Source organism: Rhincodon typus, chromosome 46, assembly GCF_021869965.1.
Source record: "Rhincodon typus isolate 14 chromosome 46, sRhiTyp1.1, whole genome shotgun sequence".
Taxonomy (NCBI): domain Eukaryota; kingdom Metazoa; phylum Chordata; class Chondrichthyes; order Orectolobiformes; family Rhincodontidae; genus Rhincodon; species Rhincodon typus.
Window position 1 is genome coordinate 9,121,496 of NC_063377.1, and position 19,665 is coordinate 9,141,160.

General features: G+C 46.1%; 1 protein-coding gene across 1 annotated transcript in view; it reads right to left on the minus strand.

Annotated features, from left to right (window-relative positions):
* The window catches only part of LOC109912768 (potassium intermediate/small conductance calcium-activated channel, subfamily N, member 3), a 72,083-nt gene that overhangs the window by 22,401 nt on the left and 30,017 nt on the right, over positions 1-19,665 (minus strand). The window contains exons 3-4 of the mRNA XM_048620452.1: positions 16,503-16,921; positions 10,496-10,637 (exon numbers count right to left, since the gene is read on the minus strand). Of these exons, the coding sequence (XP_048476409.1) occupies positions 10,496-10,637; positions 16,503-16,921 (561 nt within the window). The remainder of the gene's footprint in view (positions 1-10,495; positions 10,638-16,502; positions 16,922-19,665) is intronic.

Consider the following 19,665-nt stretch of genomic DNA (forward strand, 5'->3'; position numbering starts at 1 on the left):
TTTTTAAAAACAAGTCTTTTTGAGATTGTACAGACCAGATTGAGCACTTTTACTTCAAGATGAGTTGTACTCTCTAGAGAAAAAAATCTCTTAATGAAAATGTATTAATCCAACCTCACACCAAACAGCCTTGGAGCACCCTCTAGAAAACAAATCGAACCTGACTTCCCAGTGACTTACCATAGATTTCTAATGACAATGCATCATGTTGAACTCCCAGACGAGCCCTGTGCAGTCCTTCCCTGAATTTAATTTAGTTGAGAGGCAGATGCATCAACAGAGACTTCTCAAAGACCTGCACAGCCCTCAATCACAGCAAATGCAGGGCAAACTGCTTATAGCAACTAGACAGTTTCCCTACTCCCCATATTCCTTGCTTGAGTTTCTGACTGGAAATGTCTTTGGAGTTAAAGAGTTAAAAACATTCTCTTCCCATCCTCAGAACATCTCAAAGTTCTTCACAGTCAATATTTGTTTACATTAATATAGTACCTTTGACACAATACAATGTTCCATGGCAGCCAAATAACTTTTTATAACCATAGTCTGTGGCCTTGGACAAACAATGATTTGTGCATAGCATTATATGTTACAGACAATGTCTCAAACTGCATTATCATCATCCCTGGATAAGTCCTGTCCCACATGCAGGTCAGACCCAGCAGAGATGGCAGCACTGTGGTACACACTTAGGGAGTTACTGTATCAGTGCTGAATATTGACTTTGGACCTCAGGAAGCCTGAATTCATCAGGTTAATCATGGGCAAGGAAATCTCTTGCTGATTGTCATGTACCAGCCCCTCTCCAGCCTCCCAGCTGGTAAATCAGTACTCCTCCATGTCGAATACCACTTGGAGGAAGCACTGAGGTTGGTAGAATATACTCTGGTTGAGGCAGCTTCAATGTCCATCACCAAGAGCAGCTTGGCAGCACCACAACTCATCAAGCTTGTTGAGTGATAGGAGACAAAGCTGCGAGACGAAGTTTACAGCAGGTGCTGAGGGAACCAGCAAGAGGGGGATGAAGAAATGACTTGACTTCACCTTACCAATTTTCCTGCTGTAGATGTATCTGTGAGGGTGGAAGAGATCATCGTACAACCCTTGTGGAGGCAAAGTCTTGTCTTCACATTGAGAATATCATAAGATTTGGAGTGGAATTAGGCCATTCAGCCCACTAAGTCTGCTCTGCCATTCAATCATGGTTGATATGTTTCTCAATCCCATTCTCCTGCTTTTTCCCCCGTAATCCTTGATCCCCTTACCAATCAAGAATCTATCTATCTATCTCTGTCTTAAAGACACGCAAAGACTTGGCCTCCTTCTACAGCCTTCTGCGGCAATGAGTTCCACAGATTCACCACCCTCTGGCTGAAGAAATTCCTCCTCATCTCAGTTCTAAAGGTCCATCCCTTTACTCTGAAACTGTTGCCTCCAGTCCTAGTCTGTCCTACTAATGGAGAATTCTTCTCCACGTCCACTCTGTCCAGGTCTATCTATTCTGTAAATTTCAATGAGATTCCACCTCATCCTTCTAAACTCCATCATTCAGATTCCTAAACCACTTCTCATGTGACAAGCCCTTCATCCCCAGGATCATTCTTGTGAACCTCCTCTGGAGTCCTCTAAGGCCAGCGCATCCTTCCATAGATATCAGGCCCAAAACTGCTCACAGAATTCCAAATGCGGTCTGACTAGAGCCTTATACAGCGTCAGCAGCATGCTTCAGCTGCCCTTATATTCTAGCACTCTCAAAATGAATGCTAACATTGCATTTGCCTTCCTAACTGCCAAATGAACCTGCAGGTTAACTTTAAGAGAATTCTGAATGAGAATTCCTAAGCCCCTTTGTGCTTCAGATTTCTGAAGCCTTTCCCTGTTTAGAAAATAGTCTACACCTCTATTCTTCCTACTAGTGTGCATAACGTCATTCATTTCCACATTGTATTGAATCTGCCACTTCTTTGCCCTCTCTCCTGGCCTGTCCAAGTCCTTCTGCAGCCTTCCAGCTTCCTCAACACTATCTGTCCCTCTACTTATATTTGTGCCATCTGCAAACTTAACAACAAAGACCTCAGTTCCTTCATCTAGATTGTTAATGTATGATCATCTGGTCTGGGAGATTTATCCACCTTCAGATCTTTCAGCTTCCCCAGCACTTTCTCCTTAGTATGGCCACTACACTCATCTCTACCCCTGACTCTCTTGAAATCCTAGTGTGCTACTAGTGTCTACCACGTGAAGATTGATGCAAAGTTCCTCCACTATTTCTTTTCTCCCCATTACTACTTCTCTAGCCTCATTTTACAATGGTCCAATGTCCACTCTTGCCTCTCTGTTACGTTTTAGTTATCTGAAAAAAATACTTGCAATCTTCTTTCATATACTAGCTTGAGAAATTTAACTTGATGCAGATTGTTATTTGATACAGCTCTTTGACTCTTAATGGTAAACAGTGCTTCACATGTTCAGGTGATTACTGCAAATCTGAGCATCTAGTCCTTCATCTTCTTCTTTGCTGTTGCTTTTTCAATTGTGCTCTGCTAGTTTTTAAAGGCTTCCCAATCCTCTAACATCCCACTAATCTTCACCAGGTTGTATGCTTTTTCTTTTGTTCTAATGCTGTCCCTGACTTGCCTTGTCAGCATGGTTGCTTCATTCTCCCCTTAGTATGTTTCTTTTTCCTTGGGATGAATTTCTGCTGTGCCTCCTGAATTATCCCCAGAAACTCCTGCCATTGCTGCTTCACTTTCTTCCCTGCTGGAGTACCCTTCCAATCAACTCTGGCCAGCTCCCCCATTCAATCTCTGTGTTTTGTGGCATTACCATCATGTTAAATGGGACAGACTTTGAACAGATCTAGCCATGAGCAGTAGCAGCGATATACTCCAGCACAATCTACAACTTCACGGCCCACCATATTCCACTGTACAATTACCATCAAGCTATGGAATTAACCCTGGTTCAATGGAGAGTGCAGGAGGGCATACCAGGAACAGCATCAGGCATACCGAAAAATGAGATGTCAACCAGTCAACACTACAAAGCAGGACTACTTGTGTGAAAAACCGGAGAAGTGGCAAGTGATTTGCAGATTTAAATGATTCTCCAACCAAGGCATCGATCTAACTTCTGCAGTCCTGCCACATCCATCAGGCACTGACCCTCTGATCCTGCACTCCGTCAATTACTGACCCTCTGACAGTGCCCACTCCCTCAGCACTGACCCTTCGACAGTGCAGCCCTCCCTCAGCAGTGACCCTTCAATAGTGCAGTGCTCCATCAGCACTGACCCTTCGACAGTGCGCCCCTCCCTCAGCACTGACCCTCTGACAGTGTCCATTCTATTAGCACTGACCCTCCAACAGTGCAGCGCTCCCTCAGTACTGACCCTCTGACAGTGCCCACTCCCTCAGCATCGACCCTCTGACAGTGCCCACTCCCTCAGCATCGACCCGCCGATAATGCGGCACCTCCTCAGCACTGACCCTCCGACAGGGTGGCCCTCCCTCAGCACTGACCCTCTGACAGTGCAGTCCCCCATCAGCACTGACCCTCCGACAGTGCAGCCCTCTCTCAGGACTGACCCTCCGGCAGTGTCCTCTCCCTCAGCACTGACTCTCCGACAGTGCAGCGTTCCCTCAGCACCGACCCTTTGAAAGTGTCCGCTCCCTCAGTACTGACCCTCCAACACTGTGGCACTCCCTAAGCACTGACCCTCTCTAACAGTGCAGCCCTCCCTCAGCACTCACCCTCCGACAGTGCCTGCTCCCTTAACATTGACCCTCCGACAGTGCAACACTCCCTCATCACCGACCCTCTGACAGTGCCCATTCCCTAAGCACTGACTCTCCAACAGTCCTCACTCCCTCAACACTGACCATTCCCTCAGTACTGACCTGTCTGACAATGCTTGCTCTCTCAGCACTGACTCTCTGATAGTGCGCCACTCTCTCAGCACTGATCCTCCAACAGTGCCTGCTCACTCAGTACTGACCATCTCACTGTGCCTATTCTCTCGGCACTCACCCTCTGACAGTGCCCACTCCCTGAGCGCTGACCCTCCAACAGTGCCCGCTCCCTCAGTACTGAACTGACTGTGTAGGAAGGACTAGGTGTTCAGATGTTGCAGTAATCACCTAAATGTGTGAAGCACTGTCTACCATTAAGTGTCAAAGAGCTGTATCGAATAACAATCTGCATCAATTTATTTCTCAAAATTGTTGTGATTTACAAAGTGCAGACTGAACGGGCAGCATAGACAGAGTCATTACGTATTTTTGAAGTGAATAGGTTAAATTTACATGGTGTGGGGTGTGATGAGGGAAATGGGTGTTTCAAAGGGCTAGCAAAAACACGTTGGGCCAAGTGGCCTTCTCCTCTGGTGTATCATTCCTTGAGAAATCCGAGCAGTGGAATCTTTCTCCACACTAATTGAACAAATGTGTCTGATTTCGGTGGTTACCCAACAGTAGGGAGCAGCTGTTCACTGCTGACATGCCTTTCAGACAGCTGGTTCAGACAGTTTCAGCCTGGAATTCTGAGGGTGTGGTTGGTGTGGAAGGAGATGCTTTTCTGACCTCTGTTTTTGACACGGGAAGTTCGATGGTTGTTGCTGAATTCAAAAAGATATTTCAGGGCATGAATGAGACCTGCTTCTAACCCCATCCAGCCCCACTCTGCCCTTCCCCATTCAGGGTGAGTAGGGATGCCTCCTACCAGGTCAATTTCACCCCAGCATATTTCTGCACTTCACCGGTACCTGTTCACTATCTGAATCCGAGTGATCTGGATCAGTGTCAACGGAACATATTTGATCACAATTGATCCCAACGTCACCTGATACCATGATAGTTTCTGTACTGGAGTCACTGGCATTTAGCACCAGAGGTTAAATGTTAGTTAGATGGAATACAGGCAGATTCTTTTTCACTCGGAGTTTTATTTCAACTCACTGATCCCAAAACTCAAGCCAGTCAAATTTCTCACCCAATTATACCCTAATTAACATTTGTGCCTTCTACCTAGTCCCACTTGGTCTCAGACATCCCATCCAGATGATGAAAACTAGGTTGTAATCGACAGCGGAAGTCCTGAGCCATCTTTTCCTTTTATACAACAGTAATTTATTTTTATTTGATCTTGGAATATGGGCACCACACAACAAGGCAGCATGTATTGTCTATCCCAAATTGACCTTTCAGAACGTAGTGGTGAGCCTTCATCCTGAACCACAGACAACGTGGTGAAGGTGCTCCCACTGTGCTGTCAGTTACATTTTGGATTTTGACCCAGGAACAATAGAGGAATGGATGATACCTGTCCAATTTGAGATAATCTGAGAGCTGGAAGTGATCTCAGAGGTGCTAGTTTTACCATAACACAACTACCCATGTCCTTTGGAGTATAAGAAGGTTTCAAAGTGTATTCACGGCGTTATGAAGGGTTTGATAGTGTAGACAGGAAGAAACTGGCTGAAGGGACAGGAATTGAACATGAGCTTTTTTATTGAGCATTGCTGAAGAAAGAGATGTGGTCTTAAAGCTTTCCATCTACCACTTGGGACAGATGCAAGGATGCCAAATCTCAAGGGAAGAACAATTTATACTGAATGAGAAAAGGGGCTTTGCTTTTTAAACACAAATTGTTGTGATCTGAAGGGCACTGTCTGAAAGGGCAGTGGAAGCGGATTCAACAGGAACCTTCAAAAAGTGGAAATTAGATAAATACTTGGAAAGGAAGAGTAATGTAGAGCAGGTAGGTGTAATTAGGAACTAATTGGGTAGCAGCTAAAGAACCAGTGCAGGTATGATAGGCACCTTCTGTACTGGATCATTTTATGAAGCAATTATCGAGGAATAGACCCTGGGGTCTTCCCAGTCTGCACAGTCAATACTGATCTTGTTTTGCACTCTGTGTGTGTCCTTGATGGACTGGAACATGAGCTGCTGACGGGAGCAGGGAATACCCTTTGCTGGTAATCTCTCCCAGCTGATAAGCTTTGTTTCAAATATAGCCACGGGAGTCAGGATAGCTAGTGGAATGCACTGAGTCACTGGCTAATGTTACCAAGATAAATTTGCCCACACCTCACAGTCCCAAGCGGAAAGGCAAGGTTCCTTTCTAAAATTGATCAGCAAGAATCCAAGGGTTTGACTGTTGTCAGGGTTTCCAGTGCTTTCACTCAACTATCACGTAGCAGAGACTTTCAGCTGTCCCTGCTCTAATCTCTGGAGTGCCTTCCACTATGAGACTGCTCTGCCACACCTTTTAAAATCCTCCTTGAACATGCCCAGCTCCTTGACCATGTAAAATTCCACCTTCTCTTCTTACATTGTTACTCCTCTTCTGTGGCATTTATGATCCATGCCTTGTTGCTCAGAGAATGAGGCCAAAAAATCCTACATTTCTGCAGTGATTTTCATGTTCTCGAGACTTTTTTTAATTCAATCGTAGGACATGGGAATCATTGGTTGGGTCAGCATTTATTGCCTGTCCATAGTTGTCCTTGAGAAGGTGGTGCTGAGCTGCCCTCTTCAACCTCTGCAGTCTGTGTGCTGTAGGTTGATCCACAGTGCCATCAGGAAGGGAACGCCAGGATCTTAACCCAGTGACAGTGATATATTTCCAAGTCAGGATGGTGAGTAACTTAGAGGGGAACTTGCGGGTGGGGGGTATTCCCATGTATCTGCTCCTCTTATCTTTCTACATGGAAGTGGTCACAGGTTTAGAAGGTGCTGTCTAAGAATCTCCAGTAAATTCCTGTGGTGCATCTCGTAGATGTTGCACACTACTACTGAGCATTGGTGGTAGAGGGAGTGGGAGTGGATGCGGATGTGGTGCCAATCAAGTGGGGACTGCTTTGTCCTGGGTAGTGTCAAGCTTCTTGAGTGTTGCTGAAGCTGCCCCCATCCAGGCAAATGGGGAGTATTCCATCACACTCCTGACTTGTGCCTTGTCGATGGTGGGACAGGCTTTGGGGAGTCAGGAGGTGAGTTACTCGCCGCAGTATTCCCAGCCCCTGACCTGCTCTTGTAGCCACTGTGTTTCTGTGACAAGTCCAGTTGAGTTTCTGATCAATGATAACCTCCAGGATGTTGATAGTGGGGATTCAGTTATGGTAACGCCATTGAATGTCAAAGGGCAGTAATTAGATTGTCTCTTACTGGAGATGATCATAGCTTGGCATTTGTGATGTGCAAATGTTACTTGCCACTTGTCAGCCCAAACCTGGATATTGTCCAGATGTTGTTGCATTTGAACATGGACTGCTTCAGTATCTGAGGAGTCACAAATGGTGTTAAACGTTGTGCAATCATGAGCGAGCACCCCTACTTCTGACCTTATTATGGAGGGAAGGTCATTGATGAAGCAGCTGAAGATGGATGGGCATAGGACACTACCCTGAGGAACTCCTGCAGAGATGTCCTGGAGCTAAGATGACTGACCTTCAACAACGACAACCATCTTTCTACGTGCCAGGTATGACTCCAACCAACAGAGAATTTGTCCCAATACCCACTGATTCCAGTTTTGCTCAGGCTTAGTGATGCCACACTCGGTCAAATGCAGCCTTGATATCAAGGGTTGTCACTCTCACCTCACCTCTGGAATTCAACTCTTTTGTCCATGTTTGAACCGACGCTGTAATGAGATCAGGAGCTGAGTTGCCCTGGTGAATCCAAACTGGGCGTCACTGAGCAGATGCTGCTTGATAGCACTGTTGATGACACTTTCCATCACTTTACTAATGATCAAGAGAGTAGACTGATGGGCAGTAATTGGCTGGGTTGGATTTGTCCTGCTTTTTGTGCACAGGATGTGTTGGGCAATTTTCCACATTGTTGGGTAGATGTCAGTGTTGTAACTGTACTGGAAGAGCTTGGCTAGGGGACCAGCAAGTTCTGGAGCTCAAGTCTTCAGTACTATTGCCAGGATGTTGTCAGGACCCATAGCTTTTGCAGTATCCACTGTCTCCAACCATTTCTTGATATCAAATGGAGTGAATTAAATTGGCTGAAGACTGGTATCTGTAATGCTGGGGACCACTGGAGGAGGCCGCAACAGATCATCTGCTCAGCATTTATGGCTGAAAACTGTTGTAAATCCTTCAGCCTTATCTTTTGCCCTGATGAGCTAGGCTCCACCATCATTAAGGATGGGGATATTTATGGAGCCTCCTCCTCCAGTGAGTTGTTTAATTGTCCACCACCATTTCCTACTAGATGTGGCAGGACTGCAGAGCTTAGATCTGATCCGTTGGCTGTGGGATCACCTAGCTCTGTCTATCACTTGCTGCTTTTGCTGTTTGGCATGCAAGTAGTCCTGTTTGGTGGACTCACCAGGCTGACACATCATTTTTAGGTGTGCTTGTTGCTGCTCCTGGCATGCCTCCTGCACTCTCCATTGAACCAACTTAATCCCCTGGCTTGTGGTATTGGCTGAGTGGGGGATATGCCGGGCTATGAGGTTACAGAATGTGCTGGAGTACAATTCTGCTGCTATTGATGGCCCACAGCGCCTCATTGATGTCCAGTCTTGAGTTGCTGGATTTGTTCGAAGTCTGTCCTATTTAGCATGGTGATAGTGCCACACAATATGATAGAGGGTATTCTCAACATGAAGGTGGGAATTTGTCTCCACGAGGACTGTGCAGTGGTCACTCTTATCAATACAGTTGTGGACAGATGCATTTGCAGTTGGCAGATTGGTAACGATGAGGTCAAGTATGTTTTTCCCTCTTGTTGGTTCCCTCATCATATTGCAGACCCAGTCCAGCAGCTATGTCCTTTAGGACCTGACCAGCTCGATCAGTAATGCTGCTGTCGAGCTACTGTTGGTGGTAGACATTCAAATCCCTCATCTAGAGTACAATTTGCACCCTTGCCAACCTCAGTGCTTCTTCCAAGTGTTGTTCAACATGGAACAGTACTGATTCATTGGTGGAGGCTGGTAATCAGCAGGAAGGTTCCTTGCCCATGTTCAACCTGAAGCCATGAGACTTGACGGGGTCCAGAGTCAATGTTGACATTTCCCAGGGTAACTCCCTCCCACTGTATACCACTGTGCTGCCATCTCTGCTGGGTCTGTCCTGCCGTTGGATATATCCAGGGATGGTCGCATTGCCTGTAAGGTGTGATTCTGTAATTACGACTGTGTCAGGCTGTTGCTTGACTAGTCTGTGAGACAACTCTCCCAATTTTGGCACTAGCCTCCAGATATTAGTAAGGAGGACTTTGCAGAATCGACAGGGCTGTTTCTGCCATTGTCTTTTCTGGTGTCTAGATCAATGCCAAGTGGTCCATTCAGTTTCATCTCTTTGTTGAGACTTCGTAGCAATTGATACAACTGAGTATCTTGCTAGGCCATTTCAGATTGCAGTTGAGAGTTAACCACATTGCTGTGGGTCTGTAATCACATGTAGGCCAGATGAGATGAGGATGGCAGATTTCCTTCCCTGAAGGACATTAGTGAACCAGATGGGTTTTTCTGACAATGGTTTCATGGCCATTAGTAGATTCTTAATTCCAGATATTCTTTATTGAATTCAAATTCCACCCTCTGCTGTGGCGGAATTTGAACCTTGGTCCCAGTATTGTAAAACCCTTCTATTAAGAAGGGTTGTAATGTAGAGAATATGCAGCTACCTCCCACAAACAGCATTGTGATAACAAACATATAATTAAGCAATGATGACTTTGAGGTAAATAGCAAAGCCCAGCTTACTCTCTCAGTCATAAATTATACCATAGATGCTAAGAAGGCTAATTCAAGAGTAAAAGTTACATAGACTAGGCTTGTATTCCCTTGTGATTACAGAGGATGAAAGTATAATCTAATTGAGGTGTTTAAGATGATTAAAAGATTCAATAGGATATCCTCTGCTAAGGAGAGTTCATAATTATGAAGCAAAAATGTAAAATCTGAGCTAGGCCATTTAAGGGTGATGTCAGGATGCACCTCTTCACACACAGGGCATTGGAAATCTGGAACTGTAATCTCAAAAAAAGCTGAAATAATACATCAAAACAAAGAGGAGGGGATTTTTAGGAGCAAATTACTGCAGATGCTGGAACCTGTACTGAAAACAACAAATGCTGGAGATCGCTACAGGCCAGACAGCATCCATGGAGAGAGAACAAGCTAACATTTCAAGTCTAGATGGCTTTAATCGGAGGTCTGAAGAGTCATCTAGACTCAAAACTTTGGTTTGCTCTCTCTCCATGGATGCTGTCCAACCCGCTGTGATCTCCAGCATTGGTTGTTTCCAGAGAAGTGGATTTTTGTTCGGCAACAGTATTAAAGATTGCAGAATCAAGGCAGGTAAGTGGTATAATCGCTCATTGTCTCAGTGATTGGTGCAGCAGGCTTGAGGGGCTGAACAAAATCCTCTTATCCCCATCTCGCTCTCTCCCACCCTGAATGCACAGCCCCTTCCTGGGCTACAGTCCCCAGGCTGCAGCATCCAGGTAAATTAGTATGAAGTTTCACTTACCATGATCCCAGTCAACAAGCAGACTCCCTTCCCGCAGTAAGTGTTGGGCACCATGTCGCCATAGCCGATGGACAAAAAGGTGATTGAGATGAGCCACATTGCCCCTAGAAAGTTACTGGTGACATCCTGGTTATCATGGTATCTGGTGGCATAGACAAAGAAAGTTAGGACAACCTCAGTTGACCGTACGTCACACAAGAAGATTTTAGTAGCTTCCCATTTACTTTCAAACAATGGGTCAAAAGAAAAAACATGCATTTTCCAGACTGTAAATGAAATAACCAATGAACTAACCTTTGAAGTATTATCACTGTATTAAGGCAACAAACACAGCAGCCAATTTGCACACAGCAAGCTCCCACAAACAATGTGATAATGCTGAGACAACTATCAGTCTCTGGGTCAGGAGATTAAGGCTTCAAGTCCGGTAATGATTTAAATCTACAAACCAGACTGACAGTCTCAGTAAAGCACCGAAGAGGCTCTGACTTTCAGTTCCAATGAAATTACCCTCATTAAAGGTCACTACACAAACTAAGAGTTCACAGGGTAGGGAATAACATTCTAGTGTGGATAGAAGATTGGTTAGCTATCAAAAAGAAACACAGAGTAGGGATCAATGAATCAATTTCAGCTTGGCAAGATGTAGCTGGACGAGTGCCTCGGAATTCAGTGCTGAATGAATATCAATGAGTTGGATGAAGGGATCGAATGTATGCTTGCTAATTTTAGTGATAGTACAAAGGAGAGTAATTTCTAAAAAGGACATGAGTCTACAAAGGGATATAGACAGGTTACGTGAGTAAGCAACAGTCTGGCAGATAAAGTCTAATGTGGAAAAATGTGAATTTTTCCACTTTGCCAGGAAGAATAGAAAAGGAACATGTAATTTAAATGGAAAGAGATTGCGGAGCTCAGTGGTACAGAGGGATCTAAGTGTCCTGGCACATGAATTACAAAAAGTTGGTATGCAGGTACAACAAGTGATTAGCAAAGCACAGGGAATGTTGTCATTTATTGTAAGGGAAATGAAATATACAACTAGCAAACACTGGAAATGCTGGAGAAACTCCAAGGCTGTCAGCATCTGTGGAGAAAAGAAAACTAAGTTAATGTTTCAAATCCAGTATGACTTCTTCAAAACTGAACAGTGACACCCCTCGTTCTACATTCTCTCACATTCCTTCCACATCCTCCCTGTCTAAACCCCTCAGGATCTTATATGTTTCAATCAAGTCTCCTCTGTCTCTTAGAAACTCCAGCAGATACAAGCCTGGATTGTCCAACCTTTCCACGTATTCTAGGTATTAGTCTAGTAAACATTCTCTGAATTGCTTTCAACGCTTAGACATCATTCCTTAAGTAAGTATTCAGTTCACAGTTTTATCAATGCCCTGTAGAACTAAAGTATAACCTCCCTCCTTTTGTATTCAATTCCCCATGCAATAAACAGTAACATTCTGTTAACTAGTCTGATTACTTGCTGTATCCACATACACTGGCCTTTTGCAATTTAGGCACTATGGAATCAAAATCACTCTGCATCTTCGAGTTCTACAATCTCTCGTCATTTGGGTAATATGCTTCTCTCAATCCATCAACCCCACACTGCAATCTACACTTCTCCTCAGAGAACCTTGATCTCAGACCTTCCATTAGCAAATCCGAACACAGCTCCGGCTCATTCAGCCAAATCGTCATGTCAATCTCATAGCATTCAAACCCACACGCAGCCTGAGTAACACAAGAATATTTTAACCACTATTTAACAAAGAGAAAAATGTACGGATACCTCATTTGTTTTGGTGTTGCAAGGTGAGGGGTAAAGATTGGCTGAGGATGCCTAGCAGAACTGCCCCACTCTTCAAATTAGTACCTTTCATTGCCATTTGAGAAAGTGGACAGGGCTTGGTTTAATGTCTTATTGAAATGATAGCATTTCTGACAGTGTGGCATTCCCTCTTTACTGCTTCTTCAAGAGAGCAGTGGTCTCTCAGCACTGACCCTCCAACAGTGCAGAGCTCCCTCAGAACTGACGTTCCGACAGTGCCTGTTCCCTCAGCGCTGACCCTCCGACAGCGCCTGCTCCCTCAGTACTGACCCTCCAACAGTTCAGTGCTCCCTCAGCACTGACCGTCCGACAGTACAGCCCCCCAGAACTGACCCTCTGACAGTTCCTGCTCCCTCAGCACTGACCCTCCAACAGTTCAGTGCTCCCTCAGCACTGACACTCCAACAGTTCGGCACTCCCTCAGCACTGACCCTCCGACAGTAGAGTCCCTCAGCACTGATCCTCCAATAATAAGGAGCTCTCTCAGCACTGACCCTCCAACATTGCGGTGCTCGCTCAGCACTGACCCTCCGACAGAGCAGCACTCTCGACATTACTGACCCTTCAACATTGCAGCGCTCCCTCAGCACTGACACTGTGACAGTGCCCATTCCCTCAGTACTAACCCTCTGATATTGAGGCACTCACTCAGCACTGACCGTCTGACAGTGTGGCGCTCCCTTAGCGCTGACCCTCCAACAATGTGGCGCTCCCTCAGTGTTGACCCTCCGATAGTGCAGCGCTCCCTCAGCACTGACCCTCCAACAGTGCAGCGCTCCCTCAGCACTGACCCTCCAACAGTGCAGCGCTCCCTCAGCACTAACTGTCCGACAGTGCCCGCTCCCTCAGCACTGATCCTCCGACAGTGTGGCGCTCCCTCAGTGCTGACCCTCTGACAGTGCCCATTCCCCCAGTACTGACCTTCCGACATTGAGGCGTTCAGTCAGCACTGACTCTCTGACAGAGCGGCGCTCCCTCAGCACTGGCCCTACGACAGTGCAGCGCTCCCTCAGAACTGACCCTCCAGCAGTGTAGCGCTCGCTCAGAACTAATCCTCCGACAGTGTGGCCCTCCCTCAGCACTGACTCTCCAACAGTGTGGCACTCCGTCAGTGCTGACCCTCCGACAGTGCGGCGCTCCCTCAGTGCTGACCCTCCGACAGTGCGGCACTCCCTCAATGCTGACCCTCCGATAGTGCGTGTTGCCATAGCATTCACCCTCACGACAGTGTGGCGCTCCCTCAGCACTGACCCTCCGACTGTGTGGCGCTCCCTCAGCACTGACCCTCTGACTGTGTGGCGCTCTCTCAGCACTGACCCTCCAACAGCATAGCCTATCTTCGGTGACTCCCTTGCCATTCAGCCCCTCAGGTATGCTCTGCCTTTTAATAAGATCATAGGAGAACCTGCCTCTCTGACAGTGCAGCACTCTTTCAGTGTTATCTTGGAGTTTGTGCTTAAAACTAGGGTGTGAGCTGAGGCCACAACTTTCTGTCAGTCGAGGGTTCTTGAGGTTGTTTTTATCTCTCAAGTAATGGTCAAGATCTCTCATTAGTGACTGTGGATAGTTTTATTGACCACACACGGACTTTAACTGTACCAGTCTATCTTTTTCAGTCTGGCAAGAATAAAACATTGACCAGCTTTGTAAACTTCAATGCAGTATGAAATTGAATAAAGTTGTTTCAGTCTTGAGGCGGCAGAGATTTCAGCCTTAAGCTATGTCTTTGAAACCTGGTTATAGCTGGGATTCATCACAGCAAACTCAATTAACAGAATGAGTGTTAGAGATGGGATAGTCCTGGTGCTGCTGGACTGAATTAATTTTTCACTTGACAATTACACTGGGCTCAAAATGGAAAGATAAGATTTCTTTATACAGTGGCCCGCTGGACCTTTCAGAAGCATCCCAAAGCGAATGTATTACAATTAAGCATGGTGAGTATTATTTTGTGGGAACCACTGCAGCCGTTTGTACACAGCAAGCTCCCACATAAATCCATGACCAGGTCATCAGTTTTAATGGTGCTGGTTTGAGGGGCAAGTATTGGCCGAGGACACTTGGGAAAACTCCCAACTCTCATCTGAATCATACAGCTGGATCTTTAATTCAGATGGATGGTTTAATTGGCTTATCTGAAAAGGCAGCTCTCACAGTTGAGCCTTTCCTCAGTCTTGCATTGAGAACCATGTCTTGGGTTATGGGCACAAGTTTTGAAGTGTAGCTTAGATCTCTGGCCAGCTTATATTATTAGTCTTGCATGTTTGGGGTAATGTGCAGACAAGCAATGAATGCCTGGTATCATGACTCGGAGAATCTGGAGGAAAGCAGAGCATCAGCAAAATGTATTGACTTATGCATTCACTTTGCAACAAGGGTTCAGCACTTCAGCCCATAAATTGGAGTCACATACTAACCAGCTCTCGTTTGATTTACAAATCCTTGAAAACTGGGAACATAAGTTGTTCACTTATCCCAGAAACAATACCTCAAAATCAACAGCAAGCATTTGAATATCCCACTGGGAGCTCAGTTAAGACCCACAAATATATTCTTGAGCAGTCATCTCAATTTCAGTCAGGGTGAGTCAACAGCCTATAATGTGGAGCTGACTGGGCAATCTCTCTCAATACTGCTGTGATGTCTACTGCTCTGGGTAACAAAACACAGGAGGAACTAATTGTTTGTATGTTTTACAGAGCTTTAGAAGGGTCCAAGACTCTCTCATTGCATCTGACTCTCTTCATCTGTTTCTCTCTCCTTGTCTGTTTTCCATATCACAATGCAAGTCTTTCCTTCTGTTTGTGTGAGCGTTTCCCCATCCTTCTCTGCGTCTGTCCCTGCCTCTCTCTTCAGCAATTCATCAATACATGTGTACTTCTCCCATTGCCCCACTGTCAGTCTCTCTCCTCACTAGTTTGTCTGTGTGTGTGTACATCTCCCCCTACCCCACTGTGTCAGTCTCTCTCCTCACTCTCACTGTGTCAGTCTCTCTCCTCACTAGTTTGTCTACGTTTGTACACGTTTGTACATCTCCTACTGCCTCACAGTGTCAATCTCTCTTCTCACTGGTTTGTCTGTATGTGTGTGTGTATATTTGTACATTTCCCACTGTCTCACTCTGTCAGTCTCTCTCCTCGCTAGTTTGTCCGTGTCTGTGTGTATGTATATATACATATCCCACTCCCACACTGTGTCTGTCTCTCTCCTCACTCGTTTGTCTATGTGTGTGTACATCTCTCTCCCCACTTAACTTTTTTGTGTGTGTGTGTGTGTGTGTGTGTGTGTGTGTGTGTGTGCATGCGCATGTGCACCTCCACTCCCTCATCATGTCAGTCACTCTATTTTGACTATATGTTTCCCTCTCTATTTCATTCACAGGGAATAGAGGGAATTAGAGATTCGCTTTCACGCAGAGTGGTGGAGATTGGGTGACTGTCTCCCACGGGGTGGGGGGGAGAATGGGTTCTTGCTCTCACGGGGTGTGGGGTGAGAATGGAGGACTCACTCTGGCAGGGTGTGGGGGAGAATGAGGGAGTCGCTCCCATGGGAATAACTGAGGCAATAAATGGGGAATCTGGATAAACACACAGCCGAGAAAGGAATAGAAGGATAGGGTTCTAAATGAGAGATGAAAAGAGAGGTTGGGGGGTGCTTGTGTGGAATAGAAACTCTAGACCAAAGCAGAGTGATGAAATGGCCTGTTGTAAATTCACTTCAGTAAAAATGTGGAATGATATAGTGGGAGAGAAAAACCACATAAAGGAATGATCTAGGAGACCATACTTACAGCCCCTTCAATATTTAATAAATGGGAATGAGGAAACATCTTTATCCAGAGAGTGGGGGGCATTGGCAGACTGGTCTCCTCTCTCTCCCCCATACCAGTGACAGTCAAGGTGAATAGCAGAGATATATTGAAGAGGGGTGTTGGATTAGTGCAGGAGAGAAAGGAAAAGAAGGATGGGGAGAAAGGGACATGGAGGAGTCTGGGGTGTGGGAGAAAGAGGGAGGAGGCTCGTGTGGAGTGGAGTGAGGCACTGAATGGCCTGTTTCTATGCTGTTGATTCTGTGTAAGGTGGGCATCAGGTCCCTTCCTCAGCACTGACTGTCACCCACCTGACCAAGTCCATGCCCACGTCTGTACCCCCACCCTAAACAACAAGCCACCCTTACCTCTCACAGACACGGACGGTCCAGGCGGCGATGATCCACAACGAAATGCTGAAGACGAGGAGCACCGTGCCTGGGCAGATGGTCATGAGAGTCTTCATGACGAAGCGTGTGTTGAAGTTGATTTTGTTCAGCGCCCCGATGCTGCGCGAGGAGGCGTCTGTGAAGAGCTTGCTGTGAAGCAGCATGACCCGGGCAATGAGGTAGAGCCGGAGGAACATGGGAATGGAGAGGATGATGTCCACGTCAGCCCAGGTCTCGGACAGCGTGTAGGAGAATGCCAGGCGGGCTTTCCAGTGGAATATATAACGCCCGGGCACCGGGTGAATGGCACACACCACCATCTCCAAGCTGATAAAGAAAATCCGCTCGTAGGTCATAGCGATCCTCCAATCATCAGCTCCATTATCTATCATGAAAAGCTGCAAGACAGGACAGGACAGAGAGTTCTGTTAAATATGGGGAGAAGTTGTTTTACAGTTATGTTCTGCCAATCACTGGCCTTTTCCCAACTGCATTCTGGTCACCACACTTTATAAAGAATGTTAAGGCTTTGGAGAGGGTACAGAGGAGATTAAATCAGGGATGAGGGACTTTGGATACTGGAAAAGTTGGAATTGTTCTTAAAAAGGCTGCAGGGAGATTTAAAACAGGTTTTCAATTATTACATTGGGTTCTTGTCGAGGACACAGTGAGAAAATGTTTCAGTGAATAACCTAAGGACGTAAATTCAAGATAATTCTCAAAAGAACCAGGAGTGGATGAGAATTTTTTTTTATATAGTGAGTGATGATCTGGAACATAGTGTTTGAAAGGATGATGGAACAGGCTTAATGGTAACTTTCAAAAGGACATTGGATAAATAGGAACATGCCAGCAGGCCTTTCAGCCATTTGAGACTACCATTCTAGATCATAGCTGATAATCTACCTCAACGCCATATCCCCATATCCTTTGCCGTCAGTAACTAGCTGGAGATCTGGCACCACACTGTTAGGTTGAGTGGCCGCCTCCTTTGCTGTACTGTTCTCCAGATAGATGAGTGATGAGAAGAAGCAGGAATGTCTGCTCTGCTGGAAGGTCATCAGTCAGCTGCCAGTTTACTGCTTATTCCTTCCTGCCCTTTGCCCTGTTCAGAATCTCACAGCGAGAGAAGGGAAGGATTGCTGAGCACACTGGCCGAACTGTACTGCATCACTGGTTGGTGATTTACTGTTTTGCAAAATGTGACAAATCAAGGACAAGCCAAGGTCCCAAACTGACATTCTAGTATCCTTACCCATCTCAGGCAACTTCTTTACGGTCAGCTTCCCATAACTCAAGCTGATATGAAAGGTTCCTCACTGGCAGGATCGAAAGGAGGTGATATGAAATGGAAAACGTGCAGTGAAATTAGAATGGCAAGGGGCAGCATGGTGGCTCAGTGGTTAGCACTGCTGCCTTACAGCGCTAGGGACTTGGGTTCAATTCCAACCTCAGGCAATTGTCTGTGTGGGTTTCTGCCGAGTGTTCCAGTTTCCTCTTGAAGTAATTTCACAGGGGCTGCTATCCTGTCAGCAAGTCACCCTTTATTTACATGTGGAGAGTCCTTGACACTGATCTACTTCCTTCAGAGCAAACAGGATGTCTGACTCTCCTGTTTATATCTGTCAACCAGGGCTCCCTGATTGGACCAGCCTAACAGTCCCAATCAGGGAACTCAGATTCTAATGAGGTCCACTTAGCTGACCTTGTTACAATGCAGGGTTACAGGGATAGGCTGGGAGGCTGGGTCTGGATGGGATGCTGTTCAGAGGTTTGGTGCAGACCTGATGGGCTGAATGGCATCTTTCTGCACTGTTGGGATTCTAGAACAGAAATGGTCAAAGAGAGAACCTCAGTCCTGATGAAGGGTCCTGACCCGAAATGTCGACTTTCCTGCTCCTCTGATGCTGCCTGACCTGCTGTTTTCCTCCAGCTCCACACTGTATTAACTCAGTTGTATTGTGCTGTTTACAAGGTTGGAACATCCTGTTGGTGTTCTGCAGCCAATTTCGTATTTTCTGAAGTGTGGGGACTGTTGTTTTGCAGGAAGTGCACAGAGAGCTCACACAAACAGTAACGTGACTTGAGACCAGATTGGAGCACCTACTCTCAATGTCAAATAGCCGCCCACACTGCTCCCCACTAAACACACACAGAGTGGGCCATGACGTTGCTGCATTCACCCGAGCAGACTACACTCTTCATTAGGAAGGAAGGAAGAAATTGTGGGGCGGCAAGCTCAGAGAGCTTGGGGGACGCAAAAGGAGAACTCTCCCTTGCCGACTCTCCACTGCCTGGGCACTGCGAGGGAGGACAGCATGCCAGGGACTGTGCCAGTGCTGGCCATGAATAGTCATTTGTCTGTCGATTCTCAACCGGTCAGGGTTTTCTTGGTTACAACTAGGCTCCGAAACACATTGTGCAGGCTGGAAAGCAACTTTAAACAGAAGACACAGAGATGAGATTCCTGGCAGCCACCATTCCGTCACTTTGCTGGGAAATGGCAGACCAGATCATCTTTCTTTCTAGCCGCTTTGATAGATAATCAGGGGAGAGCTTCTTTTTCTTAGAGGGATCTCTTACACCCACCTGAGAGAGCAGACACAAGAGAGATAGAGCATGTTGAGCCGAAGGTTTCCATGCTGTATACCTCTGCGACTCTGTGTTAGGTTCAACTTCTCATCCCAACAGATGGCATCTCCGACAGTGCAGCTTTCCTTAAGTACCGCTACTGCATTGGGAGCACCAGCTTAGAATTTGTTCACAAGTTTCTCAGAAGGGATTTAACCTCACGACCCGCTGTTGGTTATAGCTCAGTTGGCTGGATGGCTGGTTTGTGATCACAGTGACACCAGCAGAGGTTACCATGAAGGGACTTTCTTCTCAACCTCACCCCTCACCTGAAACATGCTGACTCTCAGGTTAAACCATCACTAGTCTTCTCTGTCAGTCTCTTTCTCTCTCTCTCTCTAATGAAAGAGCAATCCTATGGTCTGGTAAGACTATGACAATTTTACTTTTACCTTCAGTGCGCAGAAAGATTTAAATGCATCTAAGATCCCAGGATGGGGGAGTGGACACAGTACAAACTGAGGTAGTAGGAACTGCAGATGCTGGAGAATCTGAGATAACAAGGTGTAGA